This window comes from Hemicordylus capensis, chromosome 3 (assembly GCF_027244095.1).
Source record: "Hemicordylus capensis ecotype Gifberg chromosome 3, rHemCap1.1.pri, whole genome shotgun sequence".
Lineage (NCBI taxonomy): Eukaryota > Metazoa > Chordata > Lepidosauria > Squamata > Cordylidae > Hemicordylus > Hemicordylus capensis.
This window is the reverse complement of record NC_069659.1, coordinates 6,025,413-6,040,247: the sequence shown is the minus strand read 5'-3', so window position 1 is coordinate 6,040,247 and position 14,835 is coordinate 6,025,413. Positions and strand designations below refer to the sequence as shown.

The window sequence follows — 14,835 nt, the reverse complement described above, 5'->3', positions numbered from 1 at the left end:
AACTATGTTAATAGGCTCTTTTTTAAAAAAAGTCTCCATCCTTTAAACTCCTGCTTATCCTTTAACGTCACCTGGATGCCCCAGAAAAACTGTTGTCTCAATCTGTTGTCTCAATCCATTAAATTGTGCCTACCCCCCAAATCTCCCAGGCTGAGTCCGAATGTAAAGCCAGGCTTCCACTGTGGCCCAAGGAGCTGATACTGGTCTGTTCTGTTTTTGAAATGGAAAGCGGAAAGCACCATTGTCGAAACTTTTGCCTTTTATATAACGTGCCACCCAGGGTGAATGGGAAAGCCTAAGAGCTGGGCTGTGATGACCCAGCCACGTGCAAAGAATTTCCCAGCTGTTGGGAGTGGATCCTTGTCAATGGTTTGGCGAGAAGTGCCTGGAGATGGTAGGCAGCTAGGCAGAGGGTTAGCGAGTCCGTCTGTTTTCTGGTGCTGAGTAATTCCCTTGTGGCTGTTCTGAAGCACCTTGGAAGACGTAATGCTGAAGGTCTTACTGCAGGTTGGAGTGTCTACTGCTACCTCTGGCGTTTTGACTGGGGAAATTGGTGCGCTTGCACTATGCTGAAGGGTGAAACTTCCTCAGGAAGCCCCTTGTGCTCCATTCATTCCCTTTCCGTCTCCATTCGTTGGGAAACTCATTGCGGTGGGACTTGCAGTCTCCCATCCAGGTAACAATGGTGCTGAGGCTGCCTTAGCTTTAGCAATGTGGTAGCACCGCATTCCTACAGATCATCTGGGGGCTGAGTAGCACATTGCTTTTCAGTGGGATGAAAGCTCTGTTCAGACACTGAGGGCATCCACACAACTGAAAAGACGGAGGTCCGTCTCCAGTTGCCACCAGTTCGTCTGGTGGCGACGCAGAGGCAGGCCTTCTCTGTAGCTGCTCCTGGGCTGTGGAATGCACTCCCGGCAGAAATTCGCAATCTGAGATCATTGCTGTCCTTCAAGAGAGCCCTTAAAACGTACTTATTTGGCCTGGCCTTCCTGAGTTTTAAATGATTAATTGTTTAAAACTGTTTTAAATTGTTGCCCTGATTTTCAGGGCTTTTAGCTGTTTTATTGGTTTTATTGTGTTTTAATAGTTTGATTTTAATTGTTAATTTGTTTTTAATTGTTTTTATCATGTTGTGAACTGCCCTGAGCCGTAAAATCTAATACATACATACATACATACATACATACATACATACATACATACATACTGTGTCCTACCCAGGTCTGGGAGCTGTGTGTGCTCCCATGTTAGGTTGTGTGGGTGCAAACAACTAGGTAGGAGGAGGGAGAAGTTATCAAATAGAGGACAGCTGGTCTTGTGGTAGTAAGCATGACTTGTCCCCTTAGCTAAGCAGGGTCTGCCCTGGTTGCATACGAAAGGGAGACTAGAAGTGTGAGCACTGTCAGAGATTCCCCTCAGGGGATGGAGCCGTTCTGGGGATGGAGCCGTTCAAGTTCCCTCCCTGGCAGCATCTCCAAGATAGGGCTGAGAGAGACCTCTCCCTGCAACCTTGGAGAAGCCGCTGCCAGTCTGTGAAGACAATACTGAGCTAGATAGACAAATGGTCTGACTCAGTATATGGCAGTTTCCTGTGCTCCTATTGTGTGGAATCAAGTTAGGAGGAAAAGCTGGATGAGACAGCTTTCCCTCCTCCCTTGGTCAAATGCTGGAGAGGAGAGCACTGACCCAGCCAGCTTTTCCTCCTGCCTTGATTCCACACAATCGCTTCTCCTACCTAGTTCATTGCTCCCACACAACTGAAAACTGGGAGCACAAACAGCAACCAAACCCGAGTAGGACCCTTATCCTACCCAATTTTCTGTTGTGTGAATGACCTCATTATGTTGTATGAGTGTACATATATCTGCACACAGCAGTACATGTCTTTGCATAAATGACTTTACTCACATTCATTTTAAAAATGAACCTGGACAGGCCCTTTGAATGCCTGGTACAGACAGCAAGTGTGCTGCTGTGTCTGTGTTCAACTTCACATGTGAATAACTGCACCTGTGTGCACTGAATGCTCGTGCAAGTATTCAACGTAACTTGTGAACAGAGCTGAAGGCTTCACGTTATCTTTTGGGGGTAGTGACACGTTTCTCCTAAATGTGCCCTTTGTGTGGTGAGAGCCATTATTCGCCTCTCCAGGGCTGACTCTCTCTCTCTCTCGCCTTCCCCCGGCCATTCAGCGTGAGATGGGCCCTGTGCTGGCGTTTTAATCCAGCTCTTCTCCCAACCCTTCTCTCTCAGGATCAAGGAGGTGGCTGACCCGTCTGGCACGGAATGCGGAGGCCATGCAGAGGCGAGACGACAAGGCCCTGGCGAACGGCACCCGGGATGGGAAGCCGGAGGAGAACGCCACGCAGTACGCCGTGCTGGCCATCGTGCCGGTCTTCTGTGTGATGGGCCTCCTTGGGATCCTCTTCTGCAACCTGCTCATGAAGAAGGGCTACCACTGCACAGCCCAGAAGGAGGCCGATGAGGAGGGGGCTAAATCCGAGAGGCACGGTGAGAATAGGTGTCATTGGGGGAGGCCTCCTTGATGGCATTAAGTTTTTACATGCATTTATATTAGGGGAAGAGCTGGTCTTGCGGTAGCAAGCATGAATTGGAAAAATAGCAACATAGGAAGCTGCCATATACTGAGTCGGACCCTTGGTCCACCGAGCTCAGAATGGTCTACACAGACTGGCAGCAGCTTCTCCAAGGTTGCAGGCAGGTGTCTCTCTCAGCACCATCTTGGAGCTGCTGCCAGGGAGGGAACTTGCATCTTCTTCTACATGCAAGCAGGCAGGTGCTCTTCCCAGAGCGGCCCCATCCCCTAAGCGAAATACCTTACAGGGCTCACGTGTAGTGTCCCATTGAAATGCAAACCAGGGTGGACCCTGCTTAGCAAAAGGGACAATCCATGCTTGCTGCCACAAGACCAGCTTTCCTCCCTGGATGGGTGACTCCATGGGTGTGCTGTCTGCTGTAGATATTCTCCTTCTCTCAATGGTAGAAGATCTGTGTGCATCTAGAAGGTCCCAGGTTTACTCCCTGGCGTCTCCAGGTAGACCTGAGAGAGACTCCTGCCTGAAACCTTGGAGAGCTGCAGCTAGTCAGTGTGGACAACACTGAGCTAGATGGACCAAGGGTCTGACTCAGTATATGGCAGCTCCCTGTGTTCCTGCATTATCTCTCCTACAGTTCCTAGCATCTTATTGCATGAAGGCCATCTGTAGGTGTGGCTGGGGATGATGGGAGTTGTAGTCCGGCAACATCTGGGGACCCAAGTTTGAAAACCCTTGAGCTAGATGGACCTAGGACCTGACGCCGTACAAGGCAGCTGGTGTGCCCCGAAGGACATTCTGCCAGCTCCTCTAATGTGTGAAACCTGCACCCACATTCATAGAACCTGTCTCGAGCAACGCCGCTCTCGGCTGGGACAGCCTCCAGCCACTGAGGGCTGTGCTGTGTGCCATTTTTTCTAGGCACGTGTCTCTTCTGAAGGTGTTGGTTCTGCAGGGGTTGGAAGAATGGAGGCCCAAGTTTCTTTTAAAAAAAAAGAAAGATCTCCATCCGGACAAACATCTGACTCACCGGTCTTCTTCCTGCGCTTTGCTGGGTGTTTGTTGCTCCTAGCATGGGCATTTGGCTTTCAACAGGCAGGATGCAAACAGCATCCTCTCTCCCTATTGTTACCGGGAGCCCCAGAATTACCTTGTAGCCCCAGCTCTTTACCCTCAGCTGTGCATAGGCTCTCCAGCCTATACATCACGGAACGGAAGTGTCTAGAAGTGTCTGCTGCGTGTGTGCACGTTATGGCGTGTGTTCGCTACCCACATTCCAGGAGGGATCCAACTAAAGGGTTAGGTAGCCAGAGTGGAGAAAGATCTCTGCAGAGAGCTGCTGCCAATCTGAGTAAAGTTGGGCTCGGTGGCACAATGTGGTCTGACCTGGTATAAGGCAGCTTCATATGTACAGTGGCTCCTGGCCGGGGGGCTGAACTGGCTTCCAGATAACTGGGTGCTCTAACACCTTCCCAGGTTTATGAAGTCCCTCATCTCTGATCTGAACACAGGGATGGGTTCCTGCTCTAGGTGATTGAACCGCAGGGCAGGGGGGGTCCTAAGCATGTTGGGGGGGGATCCCCAGTTGTTGTTGGCTGCAGTTCAGCAACATCAGGGAACCCTTGCCCTAGGCAATGCAAATAGCAGGCAGAACAGCTGCTGGTCTATTATTGACCATAACAAAGTTTGATTAATGGAGACGGAGCAGCAGGAAGCAGAGCTGAGCTGTGCCTGCAAGACGGCTTCTGTGCAAGGTCTGCTCTTGGCCAGTGCTGCCTGGGGAGAAGAGAGTCAGAGGACAAAGTGTTGGCCGCTGAGATTCTGATTTGGCTAGTAGTTCTGGTGGACGGCCAGCAGAGTGCCTCTGCTTCATTTCATCCTCTCCTTGAGGTTGCTGTTTACTCAGAAAGGTCCTCAGGAGACGTCAAGTTCCTTAGCTTCACTGCGTCTTGAAGCATTCTTCCTGTAACTCTTTTTTTTCTTCCTTCCCCCTTTTGGCTAAGAAGCAGGATATTAATTTCAGAGCAGGAAACGTTTGCTCACAGCCCTGGGAAAAGCTTTTGTTGCATTGAGTGGTCGTCTTCGATTCCGAACGGAGAGGCGTGTGCCAGGCTGCTTCTGCTCTGTTCCTCCTGGAGGGGAGATTTGTCTGATGGGTGCGTTTGCTGCCTGCAAGGGCTTGGCTGCAGCTGGCCCTCTGTCTAGCCATCCCCTGCCCCCCAAATAAGAGCTCTCGCTTGTTCCACTCCCAGTCACTGAAACCCCCGTCTTTCAAAAAACTGTTTCAAAACTCAGTCGTCTGGTAAATAAAACGGGCAGGTAGGCATGAGGTGGGACTAAAATAACAGACAGAAACACCTGTAAAATAGTATCAAAACAAGAACAGGTTTACTAGAATAAAAGGTTGCAAAAATTCGAAATCCAGTTCAGGTAAAAATGAGGTGAAGTTCAGCTGGCAAGCGTTCAGAGTTCAAAATACAAAACAAACAACTTTGCCAGGACCAGTTCCCTCACCACGACCTTCCCTAGCAATTTCGACCCGACCCGACCCAACCCTGCTGGTTTTCCAGCCTTCCGGCTCACACAACACTCCGCAGCACACTCGCTTCCACACAGAACTCTTCTCCCACATGCAGCCCTCCTTCTCGTGGCTGCTTCTCTTGGCTCCCTTTTATCCAGCTCCAAAAGGACACATCACAACACGATGTAACTTTCCCTCTAAAACTCAGCAGCAAAACTCCTTCCCTGTTTCTCTGCTGCCACGGTGCTCGCTCTAGCAAAGGCCGCGCACGGTTGCGACGCTGTTCACTGCAACCTGCGCATGCAGTGTTAGTACACACATGGCTGCTGTGCATGCGTGGCGGCCATGTGCGTGCTGATGCCTCACATGCTGGCTTCAGGGAACAGCACCACAGCTGCGGCCTTTGCTAGAGTGAGTGCCATATCAGGGCAGCAGTGAAACAGGTAAGGACCTGCTTCTTAAGGAAACTGCTGCCCGTCCCGCTAAACCAGTTCCGCAGCGGACACCCGAGCTGGTTCGGCGCTTTCCAAAGGAGGCGCAGAACTGGCTCGTGCACATTCCTATTCTGAACAGGAATGGGCCAGCAGGAGGTAGTAACTTAGCAAAAGTTACTACCTGCAAAATGGCCACCTGTAGCCACCTGTAATTAGCATTAGCCGGGGCAGGGAGAGGCAGCCAGAGCTGAGGAGGCAAAATGCATCTAAAGTGATTGAAAACCCATTTTTAAAAAAATAAAAAAAGCAAGGCGGGTCTATATATTAGCTAAAGAAATAATTTTATTTCTGTTTACATTTATATCCCACACTTTCTCCAAGGTGCCCAGAGTGGTGTACATAGTTATGTTTATCCTCACAACAACCCTGTGAGGTAGTTTAGGCTGAGAGATAAGTGACTGAGCCAAAGCTTCTCAGTGTGTTGCATGCCTGAATGGGGATTTGACCTTGGGTCTCCCTGGTCCTAGTCCAACACTCAACAACAACAACACATTTATATACCACTTTTCAACAAAAGTTTCCAGAGCAGCTTACATAGAGAAATAATAAAGAAATAAAGATGGGTCCCTGTCCCCAAAGGGCTCACAAGCTAAACACTACACTAAATCTGAGCTAAACAGTCAATAGAAGTCGCATTGGTTGGAGGTGGTGTTCTTTAATGAAGTCTCATCTCTCTAGGGCAGGGGTTCCCAACCTTGGACTACAACTCCCAGGGGCTCCAAACCCTGTTGGACTACAACTCCCAGGGTCTCCCAACTTTTGGTCCCCTGATGACATTGGACTACGTCTGCCATCGTCCCCAGCCACAACGGCCAAAGGGACCCAAGGTTGGGAGCTTCCTGGGAGCCTCAGGAAGACAGAGATGACATGAACGGAACCATTTTCCTCTCTGTGTTCTGGAGCTCTCTTCTTGGATAGCTAAGTTCATCATTCTGCAGTTAGAGCATTTAGTGCATCCTTATTTCTGTTCTCAACTATCCCAGAAACGTGCAACATGCTGGGTGGCACCGTGTTTTATAGGGAAGAGACAAACGGCCTCTGCCAAAATTCTCTTCTAGTTAGGGTCACACACAAGCAGAGTTTTATAGTGCCTGACCAGAATTTTAACCCCTTAAGCAGCTGCTGGATCAAAAGATATAGTGGCAGATAATAATGCCAGTTTTTCCTGCAGGGAGTTGAACTAGAAGATTTCCAGGGTCCCTTAAGAACATAAGAACAGCCCCGCTGGATCAGGCCCAAGGAGGCCCATCTAGGCCAGCATCCTGTTTCGCACAGTGGCCCACCAGATGCCACTGGAAGCCACAGGCAGGAATTGAGGGCATGCCCTCACTCCTGCTGTTACTCCTCTTAATGCCATCCAGGTTGCTGGCTGTCACCACATCTTGTGGCAGAGAATTCCACAAGTGGATTATGCGTTGTGTGAAGAAGTACTTCCTTTGTTGTTCCTAGATTTCCTGGCAATCAGTTTCTAGGGGTGTGCAATTCGGGTTTTCGGGTGATTCGGCTCGGACCCGAACCGAATCACCCCGGTTCTGTTTTGTGCCCGAATCTGGGTCACCCGAATCACCCTTGATTCGGTTCGGATTCGGATTTAATCCGAATCTGAATCTGAATCGATTCGGGGGGGTAAAAAGTGGCCCAGGGGCAAGATTTTGGGGTGGGGTGGTAGTGCCCAATGGGTAGTGTCTACCACCCCAATTTCAGGGGGATTGGGCAAAGTCCTGATTTTTGGTGAATTTTTAAAGTTTTAGTGACTTTGGGGCAGTTTGGGGGCATAGCATGGGATCTGGGCAAAAGGAGTTGGGTGGGGTGGTAGTGCCTAATGGGTGCAGGCTACCACCCCAATTTCAGGGGGATTGGGCAAAGGGCTGATTTTTGGTAAATTTCTGAAATTTTCATGTCTTTGGGGCATATTGGGGCAGAAAGTGGGGCCTGGGGCAGAATAGTGGGGTGGGGTGGTAGTGCCTAATGGGTGGAGGCTACCACCCCAATTTCAGGGGGTTTGGACAAAGGGGTTATTTTTTGAGAATTTTTGAAGTTTTAGTGACTTTGGGGCAGTTTGGGGGCAGAAAGTGGATCTGCCCCAAAATAGTGGGGTGGGGTGGTAGTGCCTAATGGGTGGAGGCTATCACCCCAATTTCAGGGGGATTGGGCAGAGGGCTGATTTTTTGGGAATATTTGAAGTTTGGGTGTCTTTGGGGCAGATTGGGGGCAGAAAGTGGATCTGCCCCAAAGGAGTGGGGTGGGCTGGTAGATAGTGCCTAATGGGTGGAGGCTACCACCCATCCCCAATTTAAGAGTGATTGGGCAGAGGGGTGAATTTTGGTAAATTTATTTTTATGAGGTTTGTCTTCATAAGGTGAAGTGTGATGAATTGATTACTTCCTCATATTAGTCATAGTAAAGGAAAGTGTGAAAAAGTGAAAGTGGGATCATGAGAGTTGTTTAATTGAAAAAAATCTCATTTGCTCTGATAGAATGAGAATTCACACCTCAGAAAAAACTTCTGCATTGCTCTTAGCACCGCAGTAACCACTTCTGGCTACTAAAGGCACGAGGAGTTAAGTTAATAGTCTCTCTTGGTCAGTTAAGAGTCAGTTCAAACTGTTGAAGGCTAGTGCTTGTTTGTGCATATTGTTGAATGGCTCTTTCTATGGGAGGAGAGCTGGTCTTCTGGTAAAGGTAAAGTGTGCCGTCAAGTCAATTTCTACTCCTGGCGCCCACAGAGCCCTGTGGTTGTCTTTGGTAGAATACAGGAGGGGCTGACCATTGCCATCTCCTGCACAGTATGCGATTTTGCCTTTCAGCATCTTCCTATATCGCTGCTGCCCGATATAGTACCAGCGGCAATTCGAACCAGCAACCTTCTGCTTGTTAGTCAAGCATTTCCCCATTGCGCCACTTGGTCTTGGGGCAGGAAACATAAATTGCCCCCTTTGCTAAGCAGGATTTTCCTTGGTTTGCATTTGAATGGGAGACAACGTGAGCACTGTAAGACAGGGGATGAGGCCGCTCTGGGAAGAGGACCTGCCTGCTTGCCTACAGAAAGTTCCAAGTTCCCTCCCTGGCAGCATCTCCAAGACAGGGCTGAGAGAGAGGGATGTGCATGAACCTGTTCCTAGAACACCGAACAGGTTCAGAACCCCCGCGTTCGAACACGGGGGCAGGGGCTCCTTTAAGGCACGGGGACGATGCTCTTACCGCCCGCGCCAAGCTTCCCCCTCTGGCGCTGCTTCAAAAAACACCGGCACAGGGCATCTGTCTACCCTCTTGCTGCTCCAGTCAGCAGAATAGTGGAAATAGCACGCATGTGCACATGCATGGGCTACTTCCAGAATTATGCTGACCGGGGCAGCAAGTGGGTATAGACACGCCCTATGCCAGCGTATTTTGAAGCAGCGGGGGAGGTAAGAGCACCCTCCCCATGCCTTAAAGGAGCTCCCCCGCCTCCCGGGTGTGCACGGAACTGGTTCTGTGCACACCCCTACTGAGAGAGACTGCTGCCTGCAACCTCGGAGGAGCCACTGCCAGTCTGGGTAGACGATACTGAGCGAGACGGACCAAGGGTCTGACCCGGTAGAAGGCAGCTTCCTATGTTCCTATGATGTTTAGTTTCTTAATAAATCTTTCTTTGTTTTTTGAACTCTATTTGATTTTTGAATTATCTGCTGTCTTCAGATAGTCTCTTGGGCTAAACCTCTTTAGTTTCACGGCATACCCTGCTGTTTGAGGACTTGAATGTTTCTCCGCACACCCCTCAACACTACTCAAGATTGTCCATACTGGCTGGCAGCCACTTCTCCAAGGTTTCATCTCTCTCAGCCCTGTCTTGGAGAGGAAGGGGACAATTCACGCTTGCCACCTCAGAGGAGAGAAATCAGACTCCTTACTTTCACGTTACATAGGAAGCTGCCATATACTGAGTCAAACCATTGGTGTATCTAGCTCAGGATTGTCTACCCAGACTGGCAGTGGCTTCTCCAAGGTTGTAGGCAGGAATCTCTCTCAGCCCTATCTTGGAGATGCTGCCAGGGAGGGAACTTGGGACCTAGATGCTCTTCCCAGAATGGCTCCATCCCATAAGTGTTCACACATGTAGTCTCCCATTCAAATGCAAACCAGGGCAGATCCTGATTAGCAAGGGGACAATTGACACTTGCCACCACAAGACCAGCTCTCCTCCCCAAGCAAGGGGGGCCTTTGCCACTTCGGCCACACACCGAGGATGTGGTGCAGGATACCAGATTACCATAACAGCACAATCAGCACACTTTAAAAGACTGATATCCCAAATATATCATGAGCACTTCAGGTGATCATGCCTGGGGAGTGATAGAGGAAGGGAGCATTCAATTTCCAAATAAATGGGATTCTCTGCTTCAGCCTCCTAATGGTGCAGCGGGGAAATGACTTGACTAGCAAGCCAGAGGTTGCCGGTTCGAATCCTCGCTGGTATGTTCCCCAAACACCTATATCGGGTAGCAACGGTACAGGAAGATGCTGAAAGGCATCATCTCATACTGCGCGGGAGGAGGCAATGGTAAACCCCTCCTGTATTCTACCAAAGACAACCATGGGGCTCTGTGGGTACCAGGAATCAACTCTGACTTGACAGCACAACTTAACTTTTCTTCAGCCTCAGGTCCTCTTTTGAAAACTTTGGGAGCACTCTGCACATGCCCAGAGACACCTGGCCTGAGACGCCAGCACCCTTGGTTAATAAGAGATGGCAACTCCGTTTAATCAGCTCTTAAAAGTAGAAGAGTCTTGCCCTCCATTGGGTCTGACATTACCCTGGTCTGCTACAGCAGTCGTGATGATGACAGGTGGCCGGACACAAGTTTATCCTTGCGTTTCCGGAGGTTGAGAGCCCTACTGTCTCGGGCACTCCGTGTGGCCCGCCAGTCTGGTCTGTACAGCTTCCTCCATCCACTCTGCTGCCTTTTCCTCCCTTCCCCTTCTCCTCTCTCCACCGCTCCAGCTTTCTCGGATTGTTTTCAGAAAATTACAACAATGCAGATTCTGAAAACCCTCAACCGAAGCCCTGTTGCCATAACTACCACCAACACACGCTGCCAGAGAAAGGACCAAGAAGGATATTTGCTTGTGTATGTGTGTGTGTGTGTGTGTGTGTGTGTGTGTTACTCTAAAGGCAGCCCTGACCTATTTTGTAGAGAACAGCGGCATAACTGCTAGATTTCTATGGAATAGTAGAGCTCGGTCTTTCTGAAAGAACAGTGTGCATCTTGTGGCACTGTAAAGATGAACATTTGTATGGCAGCATAAGCTTTTCCAGCCCATGAGAGCTTATGCTGCAATAGATGTGTTAGTCCTTAAGAATATAAGAACAGCCCCGCTGGAGCAGGCCCAAGGAGGCCCATCTAGTCCAGCACCCTGTTTCACACAGTGGCCCAACAGATGCCTCTGGGGAGCCCACAGGCAAGAGGTCTGTGCATGGCCTCTCTCCTGCTGTTGCTCCCCTGCAGCTGGGATTGAGAGACATCCTGCTTCTGAGGCTGGAGGTGGCCCACAGCCACCAGACTAGTAGCCATTGATAGACCTCTCCTCCATGAAGTTATCCAAGCCCAGAGGGCGTTGGGGTGGATTGTACCCCACCTGAGAGCGGGGGGGGGCATTATGTTTAATGTTTAGTATTCTGTAATTTCATCTTCTAGGTCAAGATCATCCGTAAAGAGATTTGGTGGAACATAGGAAGCTGCCATATACTGAGTCAGACCATTGGTCTATCTAGCTCAGTATTGTCAGCACAGACTGGCAGCGGCTCCTCCAAGGTTGCAGGCTCTCTCTCAGCCCTATCTTGGAGATGCTGCCAGGGAGGGAATTTGGAACCTTCTGTTGTTCCCAGAGTGGCTCCATCCCCTGAGGGGAATATCTTGCAGTGCTCACACTTCTAGTCTCCCATTCATATGCAACCAGGGTGGACCCTGCTTAGCTAAGGGGACAAGTCATGCTTGCTACCACAAGACCAGTTCTCCTCTCCTTTGGTTCATCCATCACTCCTTCATAATATTGTCTAAAAGTGTCTTTTTCTTTCTTTCTTTTTTACTAATATGGATATTGGGGTGACAATCCCTACTGGATTGCATGGGGAAATGAAAGTACTGTGCACTTGTAGTGCTAGGGGTCAGAGACCCCACAAAAGCTGTTGCAATACTAAGTATGCTTTATGTTTGTAGATGCTTAGTCCAGAATCTGTTCCTTCCAGGTGTGTAAACTTGCAGGGGTTGGCAGGGCTCAAACCCACCCACCCCCAGAAATTGAGGTATCTCATAGAGGCTCAACACACAATATCTGCGCTATATTATTGACATCATTAACACACTGTGGGGGTTTCAAGTATCTTGGTGCCTTTTTTTGTTTTACCCATGAAGAGTTAAATAATAAATAATGCGCTGATTTTTAATGTTGCAATTGGTATCATGTTTAATGCAAGTTTTTAAAGTGTTTGAGCAATTTGGAGTACTCATTACTTCAATATCGGATTGGTACAGTACATTTTTAGTCTCCATTTGGGGTACTATATACCCCCAAATCGTCTGTTGGCATGCCTGTGATCACTTAGTCCTGCCTGAAACGTTGAAGAACCCTCTGCCAGTCAGTGTAGGTGATGAGCTCGATGAGCCAGTGGTCTGACTCGGTGTAATGCAACTTTCTATGTTCCTGAGAGAAAGGGCAGGATCCTGATGTGATAAAAACCACCAAGTTGTTGCACACATTAAGAGGCAGTCGCAAGAAAGGAGTCCCCGGTGCATGGGTGGGCATCTTCTTCCTGTGATTATGGATACTGGCAAGGGGAGAATTTGTGCATCTCACATGTGGGGAGGTTACTTTTCCTCTTAGAGAGCGTGCATTGCCTTCCATGCCTTTGCTCGACACCCCCAAAGCCGGGTCGGAAGATGCTTGCACAAGTCCCTCTTTCTTGTCTGGGCCCCCTCTTAAAATCCCAGAGCCAATACTGATTCCATCCGTCAAACAGTTGATTATGAAATTTTTTGCCCCTGCCCTGCCTGGCTCCATTCTCTGTTGCTTCAGCCAGTCCTAATGGTGTAACTTGAGCGGCCGTTTCTCTCGGAGCAACGTGGCAAGTGGCAGTCTTGAGCAGAAGCTGGGCCTTGGCTTTGTCTGAGGGAGCAAGAGCGCCCTCTTCTGTCTGCAGCATGCAATGGCGGCCGGAAAGGCAGCCTTACTGCAACTGTTCTAATCCGAACGTGCATTTCGTTTAATCCTGTTTAAATCAGTGTTTAGCTTATTAAATAGTTGTACAGATGTTAAGAAACTCATGCAAGGTGACCAGTCATCCCAGCTGAATGGGGAGAATCCTGCCTGCATGTTGTTTGTTACTAACTACTAATTATTATTATTATTATTATTTTACACAGTCAGACAGGTGTTATTGACTGGTTTGTTTTATTCAGACATTGAGTCCTTCCCAAGGACCTGGGATGGCTGGATTTTATTGTCAATGTTGTTGCTGTTATAGATATCGTCGCAGAATATCGTCGTTCCCAGTAAAGCTGCTTTTTGTAATTGGCTGGTGGTGATTTCTGTGGCCCCTATGGCGTTGAGGTGCTCTTCAAGGTCTTTTGGAACTGCACCCAGGGCGCCAATTACCACTGGGATTATTTTGGTCTTTTTCTGCCAAAGCCTTTCAATTTCCATTTGTAGATCTTTGTATTTGGTGATTTTTTCTATTTCTTTTTCTTCTATTCTGCTATCCCCTGGTATTGCTATGTCGATTATTTTCACTTGTTTTTCTTTCTTCTCGACTACAGTGATATCTGGTGTATTGTGTGGCAGATGTTTGTCTGTAGTCGGAAGTCCCATAATATTTTTACATCTTCATTTTCTTCAACTTTTTCAATTTTATGGTCTCACCAATTTTTGGCTACAGGTAGCTTGTATTTTTTGCAGATATTCCAGTGTATCATCCCTGCTACCTTAACATGCCTTTGTTTGTAGTCAGTCTGTGCGATCTTTTTACAACAGCTGATTAGGTGGTCCACTCTTTCATCTGCTTCTTTACAAAGGCGGCACTTGCTGTTTGTGGTTGATTTTTCGACTTTTGCTCTTATTGCATTTGTTCTTAGTGCCTGTTCTTGTGCAGCCAGTATTATTATTATTATTATTTTATTTTTATTATTTTATATTCTGCTCTTCCTCCAAGGAGCCCAGAGCGGTGGACTACATACTTAGGTTTCTCCTCACAACAATAACCCTGTGAAATAGGTTAGGCTGAGAGCGAAGTGACTGGCCCAGAGTCACCCAGCTAGTTTCATGGCTGAATGGGGATTTGAACTCGGGTCTCCCCGGTCCTAGTCCGGCACTCTAGGCACTACACCACGCTGGCTGTCTAATGTGATTGGGCTGCCCCCACCTAGGGCTATGTCCCTGCCAAAAGGATTTCTCATCCACAGCTCAGTTGAGCTAAAGAATCCGAATTAAGCCCTTTTGCAGCTGACGCACATTATGTGTGCACTGGTGGTTGCAGCAGTCAACTCGATGAAGCATGAAGTAGAGATGCAGGTCTGCAAACATGTGAAGACGTGGGCAAGGGAGGGCCATTCCCCAGTTGCTGCTCCTTGGTGTATTAACACAGTCACCTTCTCTTCACTTATCAAGGTGTTTATCTTTGCAAATGCAACTTTTCCATGGCAAACTTCCATGGCGGTTTCGCTTTTTTATGGGGTGGGGGCCAGGTTTCTGCTTTGTCTGTCCCAGGTTCAATCCCTGGGAGTACCTCCAGGTAGGGCTGGGAAGGACCCCTCTCTCTGAAACCCTGAAGACAGTGCAGTGCTAGACGGCGCCGGTGATAGCGGCCAAAAAGCAGCTACCGATACCTATATTTTAAAAAATCTTATGTATTTAATTTATTTATATCCTGCTTTTCATCTAAAAATAGGAAAGCCACTTACAAAAAGCAACCAGTTGAAACTATATAAATATTCAGTAATCGCAGTAAGAGCCTTAAAAGAGATGAGGCCGTTCTGAAGAGCAGCCCTTTGGCTGAGCCGAGCTGAAAACTGGGCGGACTTCAGGGCGGGAGGAGGACACCGTGTACGGAAAACAGTAGCCGCCTATTTCAAAACTGGTTATCCTCTTTCTTTAGGGAGCAGCTCTGCCTACAGAATCGAAGACGCCAATGAAGACACCATCGGCGTCCTCGTGCGTCTGATCACCGAGAAAAAAGGTGAGTCCTGAGTAGGAGAGGGAGGAATTGCTTTCCCCTTTTTGCAACTGGTTG

The 14,835-nt window shown here is 48.7% G+C and overlaps 1 protein-coding gene across 9 annotated transcripts in view; it reads left to right on the top strand.

Annotated features, from left to right (window-relative positions):
• Positions 1–14,835, top strand: part of RELT (RELT TNF receptor) — a 92,699-nt gene that overhangs the window by 66,474 nt on the left and 11,390 nt on the right. For all 9 annotated transcript variants that reach the window (XM_053313036.1, XM_053313037.1, XM_053313042.1 and 6 more), the window contains 2 exons: positions 2,257–2,514; positions 14,701–14,781. In XM_053313036.1, coding sequence (XP_053169011.1) covers positions 2,257–2,514; positions 14,701–14,781 — 339 coding nt within the window. The remainder of the gene's footprint in view (positions 1–2,256; positions 2,515–14,700; positions 14,782–14,835) is intronic.